The sequence below is a fragment of the Typopeltis vanoorti genome, chromosome 10, assembly GCF_054136105.1.
Source record: "Typopeltis vanoorti isolate ZY-2024b chromosome 10, IOZ_Tvanoo_1.0, whole genome shotgun sequence".
Taxonomy (NCBI): Eukaryota; Metazoa; Arthropoda; class Arachnida; order Uropygi; family Thelyphonidae; genus Typopeltis; species Typopeltis vanoorti.
The window spans coordinates 60,355,945-60,373,161 of record NC_143558.1 but is presented as its reverse complement, the minus strand read 5'-3'; the positions used below and the strand labels follow the sequence as shown (position 1 = coordinate 60,373,161).

The following is a 17,217-nucleotide window of genomic DNA, read 5'->3' as shown; positions in this document are numbered from 1 at the left end:
ACAATTTACAAACCTCTGGACAATGTCTTCGGTTTCCTCAAACAAATCAAGGATTTCCAGGATCTTTTTTCCTTCCCAGGCATTATAGTCAATGTTGGATCCAGTACTTTGAACAAACAGGACAGACCACCATTCCTTTTTTATGTATGTTAGGCCTAGTGATCTGTAACATTCATATTATTATTATTATTATTCAGGCCTCCATGGAATCAAAAGACATCGTGGGAGGTCCTTTCTAAGAAACACAAGTCTATCAAGACTCATCGAGGGAGGTCCCTCCTAGGGAACACAAAGTCTATCATACCACTCCTTAAATGCATTGACCGTTCTCGCTCTCACCACTCTATCAGGCAATGCATTCCACGGTTCAACCAACCTCCACACAAAGAAACCACTCCTTACCCTCTTGCTCACAGTTTCCTTTCATAACTTCCAGGGATGTCCCCTTGTCATGACTCCTTCCCGCTGTTCAACCAAGCAAAAAACTCCCCAGTGTCAACCCTGTAACCACCTCTCAACAGCTTAAAAGTCTCAATCATATTACCTCTCCTTCTTCTATCCACCAAACTCTGCAGTCCACACTCCCTTAGCCGATCCTCATAACTTACATTGTACAGTCCCGACACCATCTTTGTTATCCGCCTTTGTACCCTTTCCACAGTTAATTTATCCCCTTTAAATCCTGGGGACCAGATCTGAGAACAGTAGTCTAAGTATGGTCTGATCAGAGTCTTATACAAAGAAATGATAACCATTTTATCTCTGCAGGTCAGTGTCCTCATTATTGCAGTAATCGTCCCATCGATGTGTCCCAAACCTCAAGACCTTACATTTTGCTGCATTAAACTGACACCCCCATTCATTTGCCCATCTATCTAGCTTATTCAAATCCTCTTGCATGGGCTACCACATCTGACTATTACTAATAACCCTTCCACATCTGACTATTACTAATAACCCTTCCCTCATCCGCAAACAACCGAATATCAACCCTTGCAATCCACGGACAATGTCATTGATATAAAGGTTAAATGATATAGGTCCCAGTACTGAGCCCTGTGGAACCCCACTTGTAACCTTTTTATTATTATTATTATTTCAGGCGACTCCAGGAGTCCTTAGACTCATCGAGGGAGGCCCTAAACATCATGTCCACACAACTATGCGATTACATTCTCACAGTATCTATCATACCTTGTCTTGAACTCGTTCACCGTCATAGCCCCCACAACAGACTCTGGCAGCTTATTCCACTCATTTACCACTCTAAAAGTAAAGAACCCAGCTCTAACACCCCTGCTAACCACACTCTTGCCCAGCTTCCATAGGTGTCCCCTAGTTCTCCCACCACCAGTCCTGATCTCAAAAATATCCTCTGAATTAATCCTATAGAATCCCTTTAGCAATTTGAATGTCTCAATCATATCTCCCCTCCTCCCCCTATCAACTAGTTTCTGCAACCCACAAATCTTCAACCTGTTCTCATATGGTTCATTCCATAGACCTGTTATCATCTTAGTCACTCGCCTCTGGATCCTCTCCACCTCCTCCCCATCAAGAAGGAACCGAGGTGACCAAATCTGGGCACAGTAGTCGAGATGAGGTCTTATCAAGGCTCGGTACAGAGGTACAATAACTTGCTTGTCTCTGCTCGTCAAGGTATTTTTCAACAACCAAGTGAGTTGATGAGCTGATTTAGCTACTTTTGCAGTGTGCCCCCTAAACTTCATCTCCCTATCCACCAACACGCCCAAGTCCCTGGCCTCATCAATCTCTTGGAGTACAGTTCCACCAATGTGGTATATGCTGCTAATCTTTTCACCCCAAAATGCATAACCTTACATTTTGTCACATTAAATTGACATCCATTCTCCTTAGCCCAGAACTCCAATCTATCTAAGTCATCCTGCAAGACTTTGACATCTTCTGCATTCACTATTGCCCTACCCAACTTTGCATCATCAGCGAACAAATGAATTGTTCCACTTAGATCCTTCCCTATATCGTTAATGAACAGATTAAACAGCAGTGGTCCAAGAACAGAACCCTGCGGCACACCACTAGTCACAGGCCGTCTTTTGGACTCTACTCCTGAATAAACTACTCTTTGATATCTCTCCATCAACCAACCACCTATCCACCTCACCAACCCTATATCCATTCCCATATGTTGTAGTTTACGGATTAGTATTCCATGTGGTACCCTGTCAAACGCCTTTGCCAGGTCCAGCAGTATCACTGTAAACCCATTTCCCTCATCCAGTTCTGCCGTCACCTTGTTATAAAACTTGAGCAAGTTACTGAGGCATGATCTACCCTTCACAAAGCTGTCCCCTGTACAGTATCTCATTTTCATTAATCCATTCCTGTATTTTTCCCTTGACTACTTTCTCCAAGACCTTGACAACGACTCCTGATATGCTGATCGGTCGGTAATTTGCCACCATAGTCTTGGATCCTCCTTTATGCAGTGAAACTATTTTCCTCTCTTTCCACACCTTCGGGACTAAGCCAGACCTGAGACTCAGATTAAACAACATGGTCAAGGGCACTGATAATTCTTTAGCCGCTTCACGCAAGACCCGTGCCGGTATGCCATCCAATCCCACAGATGTGTTCACATTAAGGTTCTGTAATAGACTAGTCACCTCCACTTCATTCATCACTATTCCCGTATAAACTAATGGTTCCTTCATTTTTTTCAATGTCACCACCTGGATGATATGCTTTTGCAAAGTGTGCGCTCAGTAACTCCACTATATCGACTGATTCAGTGACCTCCTTACCATCGTCATTCCTTAACATCATTTTACTGTGTACAGTTTTTTCTTGCTTGCAGCATATTGAAAGAACTGTTTTGGATTCTCTTTTGCTTGTAAAGCTAGTTTCCTTTCATAATCCGCTTTTGCTTTTTTTACCACACTCGTTACCTTTCTGGCCTGCACTTTATACCGTTCGTGTGCCTGCAGGTCACCCCTTTCTTTAAATTCCCTCCACAGTTGTTTCTTTTTTTGCAGCTCAAGCTTAATGGTGTTATTCATCCATTTAACCCCTACTTGTTTTACTATTCGGACCCTAGGTATACAATCAGCCATTACCTCCTGTAAATGCTCCTTGACCACTTCCCATGCTCTATCGACGTCCAGCCCAGCCCAGTACATGCCATGGCACTGATCCAAGCAATCTCCTAAGCTTATCATACTTGCCAGCATGGTAATTCCACATATACCCTGTCTTAATCGAAAATTCCACACCTTTAGCCACCTCCCAGGTCAAGACCTTATGATCACTCTCACCAATAGGTGGCAACATGGTAATATTCATTACAGTCAAATTCTCAGATGCTATTTCCAGGTCAAGCACTCTCACACCCCTAGTATTTTCAATTACATGCTATCTCAGATAGTTATCCCTTAATAATTGAATAAAATCCTTTTCCTTCCTCACATGTGTCCTCTCCTCCTTCCAATCAATGTTACCATAGTTGAAATCCCCCATAATAATTACCCTCCTTCCACTCATTTCATCAATTTCCCTATGCATACTATCTCCACCATCTATTCCATCACCTGGTCTATAGTAGCACCCAACTGTATATTTTATTCTGCCAGTCTCAATCTCACACCAAATAGCCTCAAATGAGCTCCTTTCACTATCCTGCGATACAACTTCAATTCTCCTTGGCTGCAGTTCATCAACTATCATCAATAATACCCTTCCCCCCATTTTATTCTCTCTGTCCCTCCTAAACACACTATAACCTACACATTCTATCCCACTAACTATATCTTCTTCCATCAGCCATGTTTCACTAATGCCAATAACCTGTGGCCACGAAGAGCCAATCAAGGCCAAAAATTCTTCCTTCTTGTTCCTAATACTCCTGGCATTAGTATACATGAAATGCAGTGATCCCTTAGTCCCACCCCTATATTGATACGTTATTCTAAATGACCCATTCCCATTTTTTGTCCTTAGTGCTGGCTCTAGTACATTATATACATTCTTACACTCATCTGTCTCACTGATGTCTGCATATCCATCCCCCCCCCCTCCTTGGTAGTTCTAGTTTCCCTGGTTTTGCACATCAATTTTCACTTCATTCAGCAACACTCTTTCCAGTCTCCGCACACCAAGTCCATTCAAATGCAGGCCATCCATCTTGTATAAGTCCTTTCGCCCTTCAAACTCATTCCACACATCCACGAATTCCACACCACACCGTCTGCATAACCTACGCATAATGTCATTTGCAATTATGGCCCTCCTCCTAAACTCCTCTCTGTCATACCACGGCAACAGACTAACCATTCTAACTCTGTCACTCTTTTCTTTCGCTACCTTTAACAATACTTTCAAGTCCTCTCTCATAAAAAATTTATCACCTTTCAATTCATTCGTACCCGCCACGATTATTAATTCTTTCACCCTCTGTTTTTGCACTCTAATACTCTCACTTACATCCTTAAATTTCGCACCCGGTAAGTACGATTTAGTTACACTGCCATCTATCACCCCTCTTAATAACGAGTCACCATACAACACTCTTTCCTTCATTTCAGAAACTCTCTCATTCTTGCACTATTTTTTTACGTTATCCGATCCTTCTGCCTCTTTGATATTGCTCCACCATACAGAACTCTCTGGTACCTATCGGACAGCCAATCCTGAATCCAGTTGACCAATCTGACATCCAGACCCATGTGCTGCAACTTGAATATCAGCTTATCATGTGGCACCCTGTCAAATGCCTTTGCTAAGTCTAGGAAAATGGCAGTATATGCCTTTCCCTCATCTAATGCTCTTGTAACTTTATCATAAAAGGTTAGCATATTGCTAAAACAAGAGTGCCCCTTCACAAATCCATGTTGACTCTCACAGATAACATTACCCTCATCTGCCCAATGCTGTATACGGTCCCTCACTACTTTCTGCAAGATCTTAACAACTACTGATGACACACAGACTGGAATATAATTAGATACTTCCAGTCTGTTACCACCCTTATGCAATGGCACTATCTTACCTTCCTTCCATTCCATGGGCACCTTTCCCATAGCCAGACTTTCATTGAAAAGCCAGGTCAAAGGAGCTGTCAGTTCTTTAGCACATTCTTTCAAAACTCATGGTGAAATACCATCCAGTCCCACAGCTTTACTAAAATCCAGAGTACTCAGTATGTGGAACACACTCTCCTCCTGTATCTCTAAACCTCGAACCTGCCCTATCCCTCTAGTGTTCAAATTGACTCCTCCAGGATGAAATACTCCAATAAAGTGTTCATTCAATTCCACTATGTCCTCTGCATCAGTCACTCTATTCCCATTTTTATCCCACAGTGTCATTCTTCCACAGTCATTTCTCCTCCTACTGGCCACATAGCTAAAAAATTCCCTAGGATTTTCCTTGGATCTAAGGGCCAATCTTTTCTCATATTCCAGTTTCGCCTTCCATATCATACTAGTCACTCTCCTGGCCTGTGTCTTCATGCATCTTCTCTTCACCTGTCTCCCTGTATACCTTCCATAGCTTCTTTTTCGCATGCAGTTCCTGTTTAATATTGTTTGTCATCCACTTTACTCCAAATTGTATCCTCTTCTTCACTCGTGGAATACAGCTTACCATTGCTACTAACAAATAGAATTCTAGAAGATTATTACCCAAGACCCCATGGAGTCAAAGACTCATCTGGGAGCATGGTCATTTATGATTCGAAACCGCAACCTCCTCGAGGATAAGGTGGTTAGCCCTATGCCTCCCAGTGTGTGTCCTATACCTGTAGATGCATATGTTCACAGGGACAGTTTGCCTGTTCTGGGAGACGAAAAACCCAAGTTTCCGGGTGAAAAAAAACCCAGGTCTTTCTGACCAAAGGGCTTCGTCTGTACCACCCTAGCTACAGAGACTCTTGACAGACCACCATTACCAGAAGAATAGAAATTTTTAAAAAATATTTGGTATGGACAACAAAAAAGTGAACTAGCCCAACATACCTTAGATGAAGACCATTTCATCAAGTGGAAAAAAGTGATGCTATTACATAGATCCCAGTCTAAATCACTGAGACTATTCCTAGAAGCAGCTGATGTATTACTGTTGGATCCTACTTTGTCTTAATCTGTACCTTGGATCCGACATGTTATTTACTACGATGTTCTTAACCTAAAAATAGTTGCTAGTTGGTTTCTAATTCAAATATAGAGAAAATTTATATTTAAAGACTGCACCACTCTATATCTGAATTAGTTCAAGAATTGAAGAAAAATCAACCCTCAACTATTTCTCCTTAATATATATACTGGCCGAGTATATTTGACTTACTTAATTTACCCGCTTTGGTTCGAATATTTTATGAATGGTGCAGTAAAAGAGATTCAGGCAAAATACAACTTTTGATTAACAAAAAAAACATTTAATATAAGCTATATAACACATACATAAATTCTACTTCTAATTTAAACAATGAAAACAAGTCAAACATTAAGCCAAGTCAATCACATTAGTTCAACCTTCCAAGCCTTCACATTCACTTTCTCAGCTTCTGAGTTACAAAGTTCCTACACATATATAAATATAATAGAACTTCCTATCTAATCAGTTTTCACACACTTCTCAGTCATGCTATAAGTTCAAAATATCGCAGGCACTAATAGTTGAAAATATCTCTCTAACAATTCTTAACTTCAACTCTCAATCACGAAGAGTTTCCACAGTTGAGGTTAGGTTAAGCGTAGCGTAATTAACACTCAATTCTTCAAGCATTGAAATAATACACTAAGATAGTCCTTACTGGAAATAGTTCCTAGTACATCAAATACGTTGTGAGCAAACTTTTAAATTATTTTTATTTCACTTAAGAACACATCTACAAGACTTATCCACAGTTATAATTAAAACACTATCAATCGCACTTCAGAAATCCAGACATCGACTGCAGGGTACTTCAACTATCCTTGTTACCACTCATAAACTAATTAAAACACTATGCGGTTCTCCTTAGGGCAAATCGGAAATAAGCCGCAATTCTAGACCAACTGGGTTTATTCAGAATTCTTCCTTGAACATCCAGCTTTTTATATTATCCGATTACAGCATCAATTTCCCTTTTATTATTACTGCTGGCTTCACTTTCAGCTAACTATAAAATTCACTTCATCCTTGCTCACTTATAAAAATTATCCTCTTAACTCCTGCCCTTAAGAACCTTTCATTTACTTCTACTTCTCTAGTTTATGCACTTGCTTCCTTTCACTTCCAAGTTTCCGTCCCAACTCTCTCTTGTTACCTCTTATATTTTTTTATTATTGTTTTTCCAGCCCTCGCTCTGTTCCACTCGCGCTAGTTTATTTCACGCGTTTCCATGACAACAAATAAACATAAACATTTTCGCTAACGTTACATAAGGTTATACCACTACATTCAGTTATTACATAACGTTAAACTTTCACAAACAAGAATAAATAGAATATTTGCATTTCAATAAATGTGTAGTTAAATTACAAATACAAGTTCTTATAATATTGACATAACAATAAATAAAATAGCTTAATAATATTTAATACAGAATCTTATTACTATTAACACATATCTTTGATTAAACAATTAAATATTAGATATAATTAAGGTAATTACATGATATCAAATTATAATTTAAGTTATTTACATTAAATAATATTTACAAATGTAGCCTTTGTGATGGAAGATCATGTTGGATTCTGAAGCAAATAATAATTACTCTAATATCTACATAATCAGAATCCAACAAAGGCTTACTCTTCCTTTGAAAAATTTTTCTTTAAAGAAAAATTTTTCACACTAGACTCACAAGTGGAGAAAATTGACTTCTTATCTTCCTTCCAAGATCTTAAGTAGCACTTAGTTTGAATATAATTGGATATTTTATTACAGTTGTATATGCTTTTCTGCATCTCTCCACTTGAGTTCTTGTTGTTTTTATCATAAGGAGAATTCTGATTGCTACACTTATAACGTGATATTGTCCTTTCAGGGTAGAAGTTCTGTTCTCTGTTACTAACTTTTATCCTCATTGTCTATCATTTTGGTAATTTGTTTCTTTTGTCCTAGTTCTGTTATATAGACTAGTCACCCTGGCACAATTTACCTCAACTGTTGTTTGTTCCTTATTGATAACTTCAGGTTCAGGTTTGGCTATTAGTTGTTGAGAATGTTCATCAGTATTACATTTTGATTTTGATAAATAAGGCATAACAGACTGTGTATTACTATTCTCCACAGTTGGTTCAATTACAGACAGCTCCACTTTATTTGGGGCAAATCCTTTCTCAGGTACATGAAACCTTTCCCTCTGCCTCCTTGTTCTATTATGCATATAATTGCCATTTGTTCTGACACTTATTTTCCTGCCCATTAGGCATACTTCCCTTTTAAAAAAATCACAGGAGAACTGATATCTTTCTAAGAAATTTGTTCCCAATATGATGTGGGAGCTTATGTCAGCGATTGAGGGGATGATAAGTAAGTCTTGCCAGACACTTAGTTTAAATTCTGGTAGGTAGATTCTTGCTCGAACTTTTTCATATGCTACAAAGTTTGAATCTGAAAGAGAAGTAATTCTTACAGGTTGTCTAAGTTTGGTAATATTATTCCTTAATTTATGTCTTATACCTTGGAGACAGTCTTTTCTAATAGTTGAAGCATTACATCCTGTATCTAATAAAATATTACACTTAGAACCTAGGATTTCTCCTCTAACTCTCGTCATTCTTTCATTAGGTCCTTGGTGTTTCTGCATTCTATTATATCCTCTGTAGGGTATGTATCCAAATTTTGAGTCCCATCTATTATTAGAGTAGTTTCCTTTGTTATAGAAACAATTCCTGGCATAATGTCCAACTTTCTTGCAATTATAACATTTTGGAGGATCTCTTTGTTCTGTCTCTGTCTTAGATTGAGGGATAATAGACATCTGTTGTTTGACATTATCTAGCCCTTGAATTACCTTATCTAGACTAGCTAAAATGGGTTGATTTTGTTTTTCCACTTCATGTTTAATTATCTCATTAATTTTAACAGTTGTGGGGTTTTGGTTTTCTTCAGACTTCAAAGTAATAGCCTCACAACCTCATTAAGACTATCCATTATTGGCTGATTTAACCTATTTACTTCCTGGTGAATTAGGGTTTTCACTTCTGTCATCAGCCTTTTGTCAAATTGCTCTTTACCTTCAGTTATGCAATTAATACTACTTGGACTTTCTCCAATATTATTTCCCTTTCCATCCTTATTTTTCTTTTCAACTTCAGATTGGTTCAAGGAACAACCAGTCTTATTTACAACATTTACAAGACCTACACTAGTTGAGGGATAAAGATCTCCTAACATTTGTTCTTTTTCCTTGACACTTTTGAGACACTCTTCTAAGGTGGAAATTTTCTTCTTATAAGCTGTTTCTCTTAATTCTTGCCTAACACCTTGTCAAAATTGTTGGAATACAGCCCAATCTAAGTGTGGTTTATCCTCATTAGTCACATTTAAACTGTTGGCTAGTGTCAACAAACGATTGTGAAAATCAGTAACAGTTTCTTTATCTTTTTGTAAAACTCTCTGTAACTTCCATAAATTTGGGCCAATGCTTTTTAATTTTGAGAACTGAGAAATAAGATTGTCCTTAAATATTTGATAATCAAATGTATCCTTGAGAATTGGAGATGAGTTAAAATATGCTTTAGCCTTGCCTATTAATTTACTTCTGAGTAAAATTAACAGTTGAAAATCCGTCCAATTTGCTGTTTCTCTAAGTTTTTCAACATAAGTAAAAAAAAACAGTACATTATCTGATTCTTCACCTGAAAACTGGGGAAAAACCTGTTGTGGGTTCACTGTACGAAAAAATTCACTATCTTCCATTTTAGAACTTGATGAAACAGCCATATTATTCTATTAACAACAACTTTAAAAAAATTAGAATTCTAAAATAACTTCTATGTTTGCCTGATTCTAGTTTACAACCAATTCACTTGATTCACTCAATTTACCTTCAAATTCCTTTACTATTACAAATTTTAATACTTAATATTACAATCTATTTTAGTGAAATCAAATCCTGTCGACTGCACCATTTTGTTGGATCCTACTTTAAATAATATTTACATTAAATAATATTTACAAATGTAGCCTTTGTGATGGAAGATCATGTTGGATTCTGAAGCAAATAATAATTACTCTAATATATACATAATCAGAATCCAACATTACAAAACCTGTTGAACTATAATAGAAACGATGGGGCAATTGTACATAAATGCTGGTGCATCACCCGATCTGCCTATCTGCAAATAATCATAAATATCACAGTAGAGAATGCCGCTGTCACTTTCCATACATGTAACTGTCCTTGTTCTGGAAATAATTCTAGCCTCTGTTGAGTATCTTAAAAATGCCTTCCGCTGCAGAACATCATTTGTAAATACTTAATTTAGTTATTTTATTAGAACATCCACCCACACCATACAAATAACTGATATTAGCTTTGCTGACAATGTACTTATTGATACAGAACCAACAAATGCACAAAACATCTCAGTCTACTAGAGGCACAGGCTAAACTTATTGGTCTGCAGACCAACATCCAAAAGTCCAAAGTATTCTCAATAGGTTATGAAAACTTTATACTTAATATCAACAATAAACCCTTAGAAAGAGTAAAGGACGTTTAATATCTTGGATCGTACATCAGCAATACAGAAAATGATATTAGGAAATGTAAACAGCTTGCTTTAGTCTTCCATAACAAACTCCACCCCATCTGGAAATCACCATTAATATCATTAAAGACAAAATTAAGACTATACCATGCAATCATGTAGATCCATCTTTTTGTATGGTTCTGAAACCTGGACAATAAGCACCAAAAAAACTACTGATCTAATTAACTCCTTTGGAACTACATGTATATAATAATTCAATATATAATAATTGAATCAGCATACAATGCCACTCGCAGGTCTTTCATTACCATTTTCATACCATCATAAAGAAGACAAAAACATCATTTGTTTTTGTCTTCTGTATTCTTCCATACAGGTCTACATTTCTCTTCATTTCACTTGCATCTGCCTCAAATCTTGCATCCTTTTTTCGCTATCATTCACTCTCACTATTTTATCGCTAGTCACACACATTTGTTCGCTGTCAATATCCTGCTCATTACTTTACTGTTAACTGCACTCTGTTTTTCCAAGTCATTATTGCCCACTGTTTTTTTAACATCATAGAAATTATGACCTGCTTTATCATCAATCGAACTTTTTTCCACACCATCATTTCCACACACACTCTGAACATTCGCACAATATTCGACTGCCATGTCAGTTATGATGCATGTTCCCTACTTGTACTTAAACTCATAGTTAAACTCATAATACATTCATGGTGCCATAGTGAATGCAGCACCATAGTGAATGCACCCTCACTTGCTTCTAGCACTTTACTTGCAACAACAACTTTACCACGATTCACTCATATTTTCTCATCTTTCATTGTTCATCTATCCTGTATCACTCATCTTACTCTCCTTGGACTTCTTACATTTGCTCTCGAAACACTTTCAACACATTTGCTCACTTGTTTCACTTACTGTCACAAATCTTTCACCCTGCAAAGTGATTAAATTTCACTTATGATGCATATTGAAATCACTTGCTGTTGTTCTTTGCATCAGTGCAATGACATACAATACAATATATAACAAAAATAATATCTCTTAAAACCATGGAAAGAAGCAAATGACTTATATAGGAGTCATTTGCTTGTTTGCACAAAACTCTTAAAATAATCCAAAAAAATGGCCGATTGGTTAGCGTATCTGCTCTTGAGCCAAAAGCTGTGGGTTCAAATCCCACCGTGGGCATGAATGTTTGTTATTATCTGAAAATACTAGTGATGGTGGTGGTGGGCAGTAGATGGTGTTGATATAGATGATGATGGCAGTTGCGGTTTTTGTTGTAGTTGTGGATTGAGTGGTGGAGACGGAGAGTTGTAGAGTAGGTGCCCTCCCTCGATGAGTCTCTGGACTCCTTGGAGATGTCACATAATAATAATAATAATAATAAATTATTGCTAATTATTTTCTAAAACAACTTATCTTTAATGTTAATCAGATGAAAAACTTGAGATTTCAGGAGAAAAAAACTACTATCTCCATATGAAATTGGCTAACTTACCTTCACAAGTAAGTGAATCAGAATCGCATTTGAATCAAAATCTTTCATGCTGAAAAGCTGACATTGCAGTTACTTTATGGCTGAGCTATGATGGCACTCAGATGAGACTTATCTATGCAAAAATCAAAAATTATTATTATTTCATGACACCTCCAAGGAGTACAAAGACTCATCGCCGACTCTACAACTCCCCATCTCCACCACTTAATCCACCAACTACAGCGAACTGCAACTACCATCATCTTCCACACCAATGCCATCTGCTGCCTATCACCACCATAGTATTTTTTGTCTGTAAATTGCATTTGTTCCGAAGACTGATTTGTCTGTATGCAGGATGATAAACATGAGTTTCCGTGAGAAAAAACACTGCTACCTTAGTATGAGATTGGCTAACTCACTTTCTATTGAAAAAAAACCCATATAAAGATTCCTGCTTTCACAACATGAATCAAACTTGGGCCTTTTCAGTCGAAAGGGGCAACATACTGTCATTCTTCCAATTGTGTTACAGAGGCTCTAATGACATTCCTTCAATGCAAAATTAAGTTAAACTTATGTTTAACATGTAATTTTAGAGCAATTTATTTTTGTATATGCTCAGGAGATGATAAATAAGTGACGGTAGGATATGATACATAAGTTGATAATCAAGTGTTACTTCTCGAAAGTGCCTACACTAAGGTGTAGAAAACTTATGATGAATAACATGTGCTTAACTTTCTTCTCAGAAAACATGCTAGGAAACCTTTTCCTAAATATATGTTATTTTAAGAAAAATAAAAATATTTTTTCTGTCACAATTTGGTTTAGGCTTTTCTTAAAAATGCATGATGCCTTTCTTGTAGTTAATTGCTATGAACTTGAAATAAAGTTGTTTCTCCATTTAAGTCAAATGTTAAAAACATTAACAAATGGATTACAGATTTAGTGTGATATAAAGTTAACTATCCTCAATTGAGTTACTGTTATTTTTCTCTTTACAGTGATCTGTGGTATTTCAAGAAGAAAATCCATATGCATTGTTGTGTGTAGCTTTTTGCTTCAGCACTTGATAACAGATACAGTATATGATTTTATAAAAAAAATGTTGTTAGCTATTAATAATTGTTTGGGCAGTATATGATTAACATAAAATTTCTGTTATACAGAGAGACAAAAGAAATAAAAGATTTTATATATTTAATATGCAATTTCAGTCACCAGTTTTCCTCTATTGAATTAATGTCTTTATTTGTTATTGTGAGTACTTTCACTTCTAGCATTGCTTTTTTGAGAGGTACCTGGATATGATTAACATAATATTTTGGTTATACAGATAGATGAAAGAAATAAAAGATTTTATATATTTGATATGCAATTCCAGTAACCAGTTTTCCTCCATTGAATTAATGTCTTTATTTGTTATGGTGAGTATTTTCACCTCTAGTTTTACTGAGAGTTAACTGGATAACCAAGTTTAAATAAAGGTACAGCAACAGACTATAAAAAATCAAAACTTTCATAAGAATCAACAAACTATCAAAGTGACCAGCATGGCAAAAGCTAATTAGGAGAGTAAGGTAGCTGATGAGGGCAAAAGAAATTCCAAATAATTCTGTCACTATATGACAAATAAAAGGAAAAATGAAATGAATTTTGAAGGATGACTAAAGATTGCTGATCATAGGGCAATCCTTCCATAGTCATTTTTCCTTTTACTTGTCACACAGCAAAATAACTCTTTGGAATTTCTTTAACAAATGAAATTGTTGAGTGATCATTTTGCAAGTATATACCATCCAGGTGGAGGTATTCCAGTGCCAGGTGTGACACTGACTGATGGGAGTACAGGGGTAGATGAATTTGAATGTGCTTGCACTATGCTGATGATGCCAAGTTAGGGAGAATTATAAGTAGCAAGATTGATGTTGATTCCCTTCAGGAAAATTTGAGTAGACTTGACTTGGACATGGAGTTGTAGTTTATTATTAATAAGTGCAAGATGTTTCATTTTGGAGAGCAAAAAGATAAGGCTGTATACTATGTTGATGGTGCTGTACTGCAGGAAATGGATGAGATTTGAGAGGTGAGAATTGACAGTAAACCCAAGTCTAGAGGGCATATTGCAAGTGTTCCAAAGATGGAACTAGTGCTGCTGTGATAAAAAGCATTCTAACATAAGGAGATGATTGTACCGCTGTATAAAGCACTGGTCAGACCACAGTTAGCCTATTGTGCTCAGATTTGATCGCCTGTTTTTCAGTGTGATATGGAAACATTGGAGAGGGTCCAGAGAGGAGTGACTAAGACAGTGGCAGGACTTTCGAATTCTGGTTATGGAGAGAGGTTGAAGAAATGTGGATTACAGAGTTTGGTGAATAGGAGGGAAAATGTGATATGATAGAGATGTTTAAGTTAGTGAGTGGATTTTATCAGATTAATCCCAATGAGATTATAAAAAAGAGTAGAAGGCAAGAGGTGAAGAACTAGAGGCATCTCTGTAAGTTATGTGAGCATGTGGTGAAGAAGGGTGTGAGTATTCTGTTCACTCACAATTCTCATGGAGAATTGTGAGTGAACAGAATGCATTATAATATGTTTTTAAAACAGGAAGCATTAAAGATTTTGAGATTCAGTATGATAAACATGTTGTCAGTTGAATGAATCTCCCACGATGAGTCTACTGATGAGACTCTATTGAGTCTACCGACTCAGTGGAGGGTGTGATAATAATATTCAGCCCCCTCCTTGTAATTCTTAAACCTCTATGTGAACTTCAGAGTGCAAATGCAAGTGTAAAACTTTACAATACTTGTGATAACTTTAACTTTGTGAAGTTAGCTTTTTTTTTTATAACACTTTTGAACTGCCTTGTTTTTTTTTTTTTGTTTGTTTGTTTGTTTTGGACTTTGTCTGTGTGTTTGTTTTGCTTATGCTTACTGTCATACCTTTTTGCAGATATTCAAGCATTATTTTGCCAGTATTTCTATAAATGTGCTACATTTAAAAAAAACAATATGGTTGAGATCTGGAGTTGTTTTAGTAGCTACAGTATTAGTAGTAATGGTGCCAGTAACCTTTTATGAGTGGGAAGCGCTGTCTGAATTTAATGATGCTAATAAAGATTATTGGCAGAGGATAGACCATTCAAGGATAGGCAGAAATTCAATCCAATCTCTTGCTTTTAATAGCTAGCGAGGTAATTTTTTGGTTTAGCTTTAGTATTCAAGAACTGGCAAGAGAAGAGGAAATCATATAAAGAAAGCATAGAACTAGAAAATTAAAGAGTATAGCAGAACTGCTGAAGATTTTAATGACTAATTTTTGCTAAATGTCTTTACATTCAGATATGAATCTGAATATATGACAGAGGGAGTTGTATTCTTTACCACATTTTTTTTATCATTATTATTTATATTATTATTATTCATTTTAGATCATTTGAAAACCATTTAAGATGGCATTATTCATATGATTTTATAGACACTTATAAATTGTGGATGTAACAAACTAATGGTTGTTAATTCCTTTTTACAAATATGTATATATATGAAAGAGAGAAAGGTTTACAGATAATATGTGGAGTTAAACAGACAGATTATCTCAGGAATTATGAACAAAATACGTTGCCATACCAGTAATATTTACTTTAAGTCCATTCTGCATACCTGTATAATCCTTCTCTTTCTGTATACATATGTGGTGGGAGTGAAATGGATGTGCTATATTAAGCAAAAGGACTATAAGAAGGTGAAAAGAATTGCAAAATATATAAAGAGCAGACCAGGAAAGTTAAGAGTTATATGAAAAGCAAAATACAGTTCTAAAACAAAATTAGCCATGTAGGCTAAAAGTAACTCAAAAGAATTTTATCATTATACTGCAAGTAAAAGAAAGAATGAAAGTGGAAGAATAACTTTATAGAATGCAGATAGAATGCAATCTTGGAAAAGAAGGAGTAGCCATAGTATTCAACACAAAATATGAGGCTAATCTTCTTGAATGGCAGTCAGTCTCAAGTAGAGTAATGTGGGCAAATATGAGAATGGGGAACTGGACAATGAGACTTATTTGTGCCTATGGTCCCACAGAAGGTTCTACTAAGGTAGAAGTGGAGGAATTTTTTGACGCTTTAGAAAAAGCAACTGACACAATGAAAAAGGAAAAGTTGGTCCTTGTTGGGGATCTAAATAGCAGAGTAGGAAATGATTGTGAGACATACAAAAATATTTTGGGAAAATTTGGAGAAAAGAGCAAAGCTAATAATAATGGCAAATACCTGTTGGATTTCTGCTCAGGACATGGACTGGTTATTACTAACACCATGTTCCAACATAAAAATGTGCACAAATTCACATGGAGAGAAGAGGGTAGGAATAAGAAAAGTCTCATTGACTATGTTATTGTTGATAATGATGTTTTCTCCCTGCCACAGGACACCAGAGTGTACAGATGATTTGAAATTGGAAATGATCACTATTTAGTCTTGAGCAGGATAAAATTGAATTTCATATTGAAAAGAATAACATGTAAGAAAGTTTTAAAGCGAATAAAAGTTGAGCAGCTCTCAGATGTGAACTGTAGACTAAAATACAGAAAGGTTATTGAAAAGAAAATGAAAGAGTTTGAGAACAGGAATCAAACCTTGGGGATTCAGTGGCAAACTCTGAAGAAAACATTCATTGATTCTGCCAGAGAGGCATGTGGTGAGGTTGTTATTATTATTATTATTATTATTATTATTATTATTATTCAGGCCTCCAAGGAGTCAAAAGACTCATCGAGGGAGGTCCTTTCTAAGACATAAAGTCTGTCAAGACTCATCGAGGGGAAGTCCCCCCCTGAGAAACACAAAGTTTATCATACCACTCCTTAAACCCACTGACCGTTCTCGCTCCCACCACTCCATCAGGCAATGCATTCCACGGCTCAACCACCCTCCACACAAAGAAACCACTCCTTACCCTCTTGCTCACAGTTTCCTTTCGTAACTTCCAGGGATGGCCTCTTGTCATCACTCCTTCCCGCTGAT

At 36.6% G+C, this 17,217-nt stretch overlaps 1 protein-coding gene across 9 annotated transcripts in view; it reads left to right on the top strand.

Annotated features, from left to right (window-relative positions):
- Arv1 (ACAT-related protein required for viability 1) overlaps positions 1-13,389 on the top strand; it is a 215,427-nt gene extending 202,038 nt beyond the window's left edge. For all 9 annotated transcript variants that reach the window (XM_090399706.1, XM_090399699.1, XM_090399701.1 and 6 more), the window contains one exon: positions 13,190-13,389. In XM_090399706.1, the coding sequence (XP_090255832.1) occupies positions 13,190-13,329 (140 nt within the window). In that variant the 3' untranslated portion in view covers positions 13,330-13,389. The remainder of the gene's footprint in view (positions 1-13,189) is intronic.
- Positions 13,390-17,217: the final 3,828 nt, after the last annotated feature.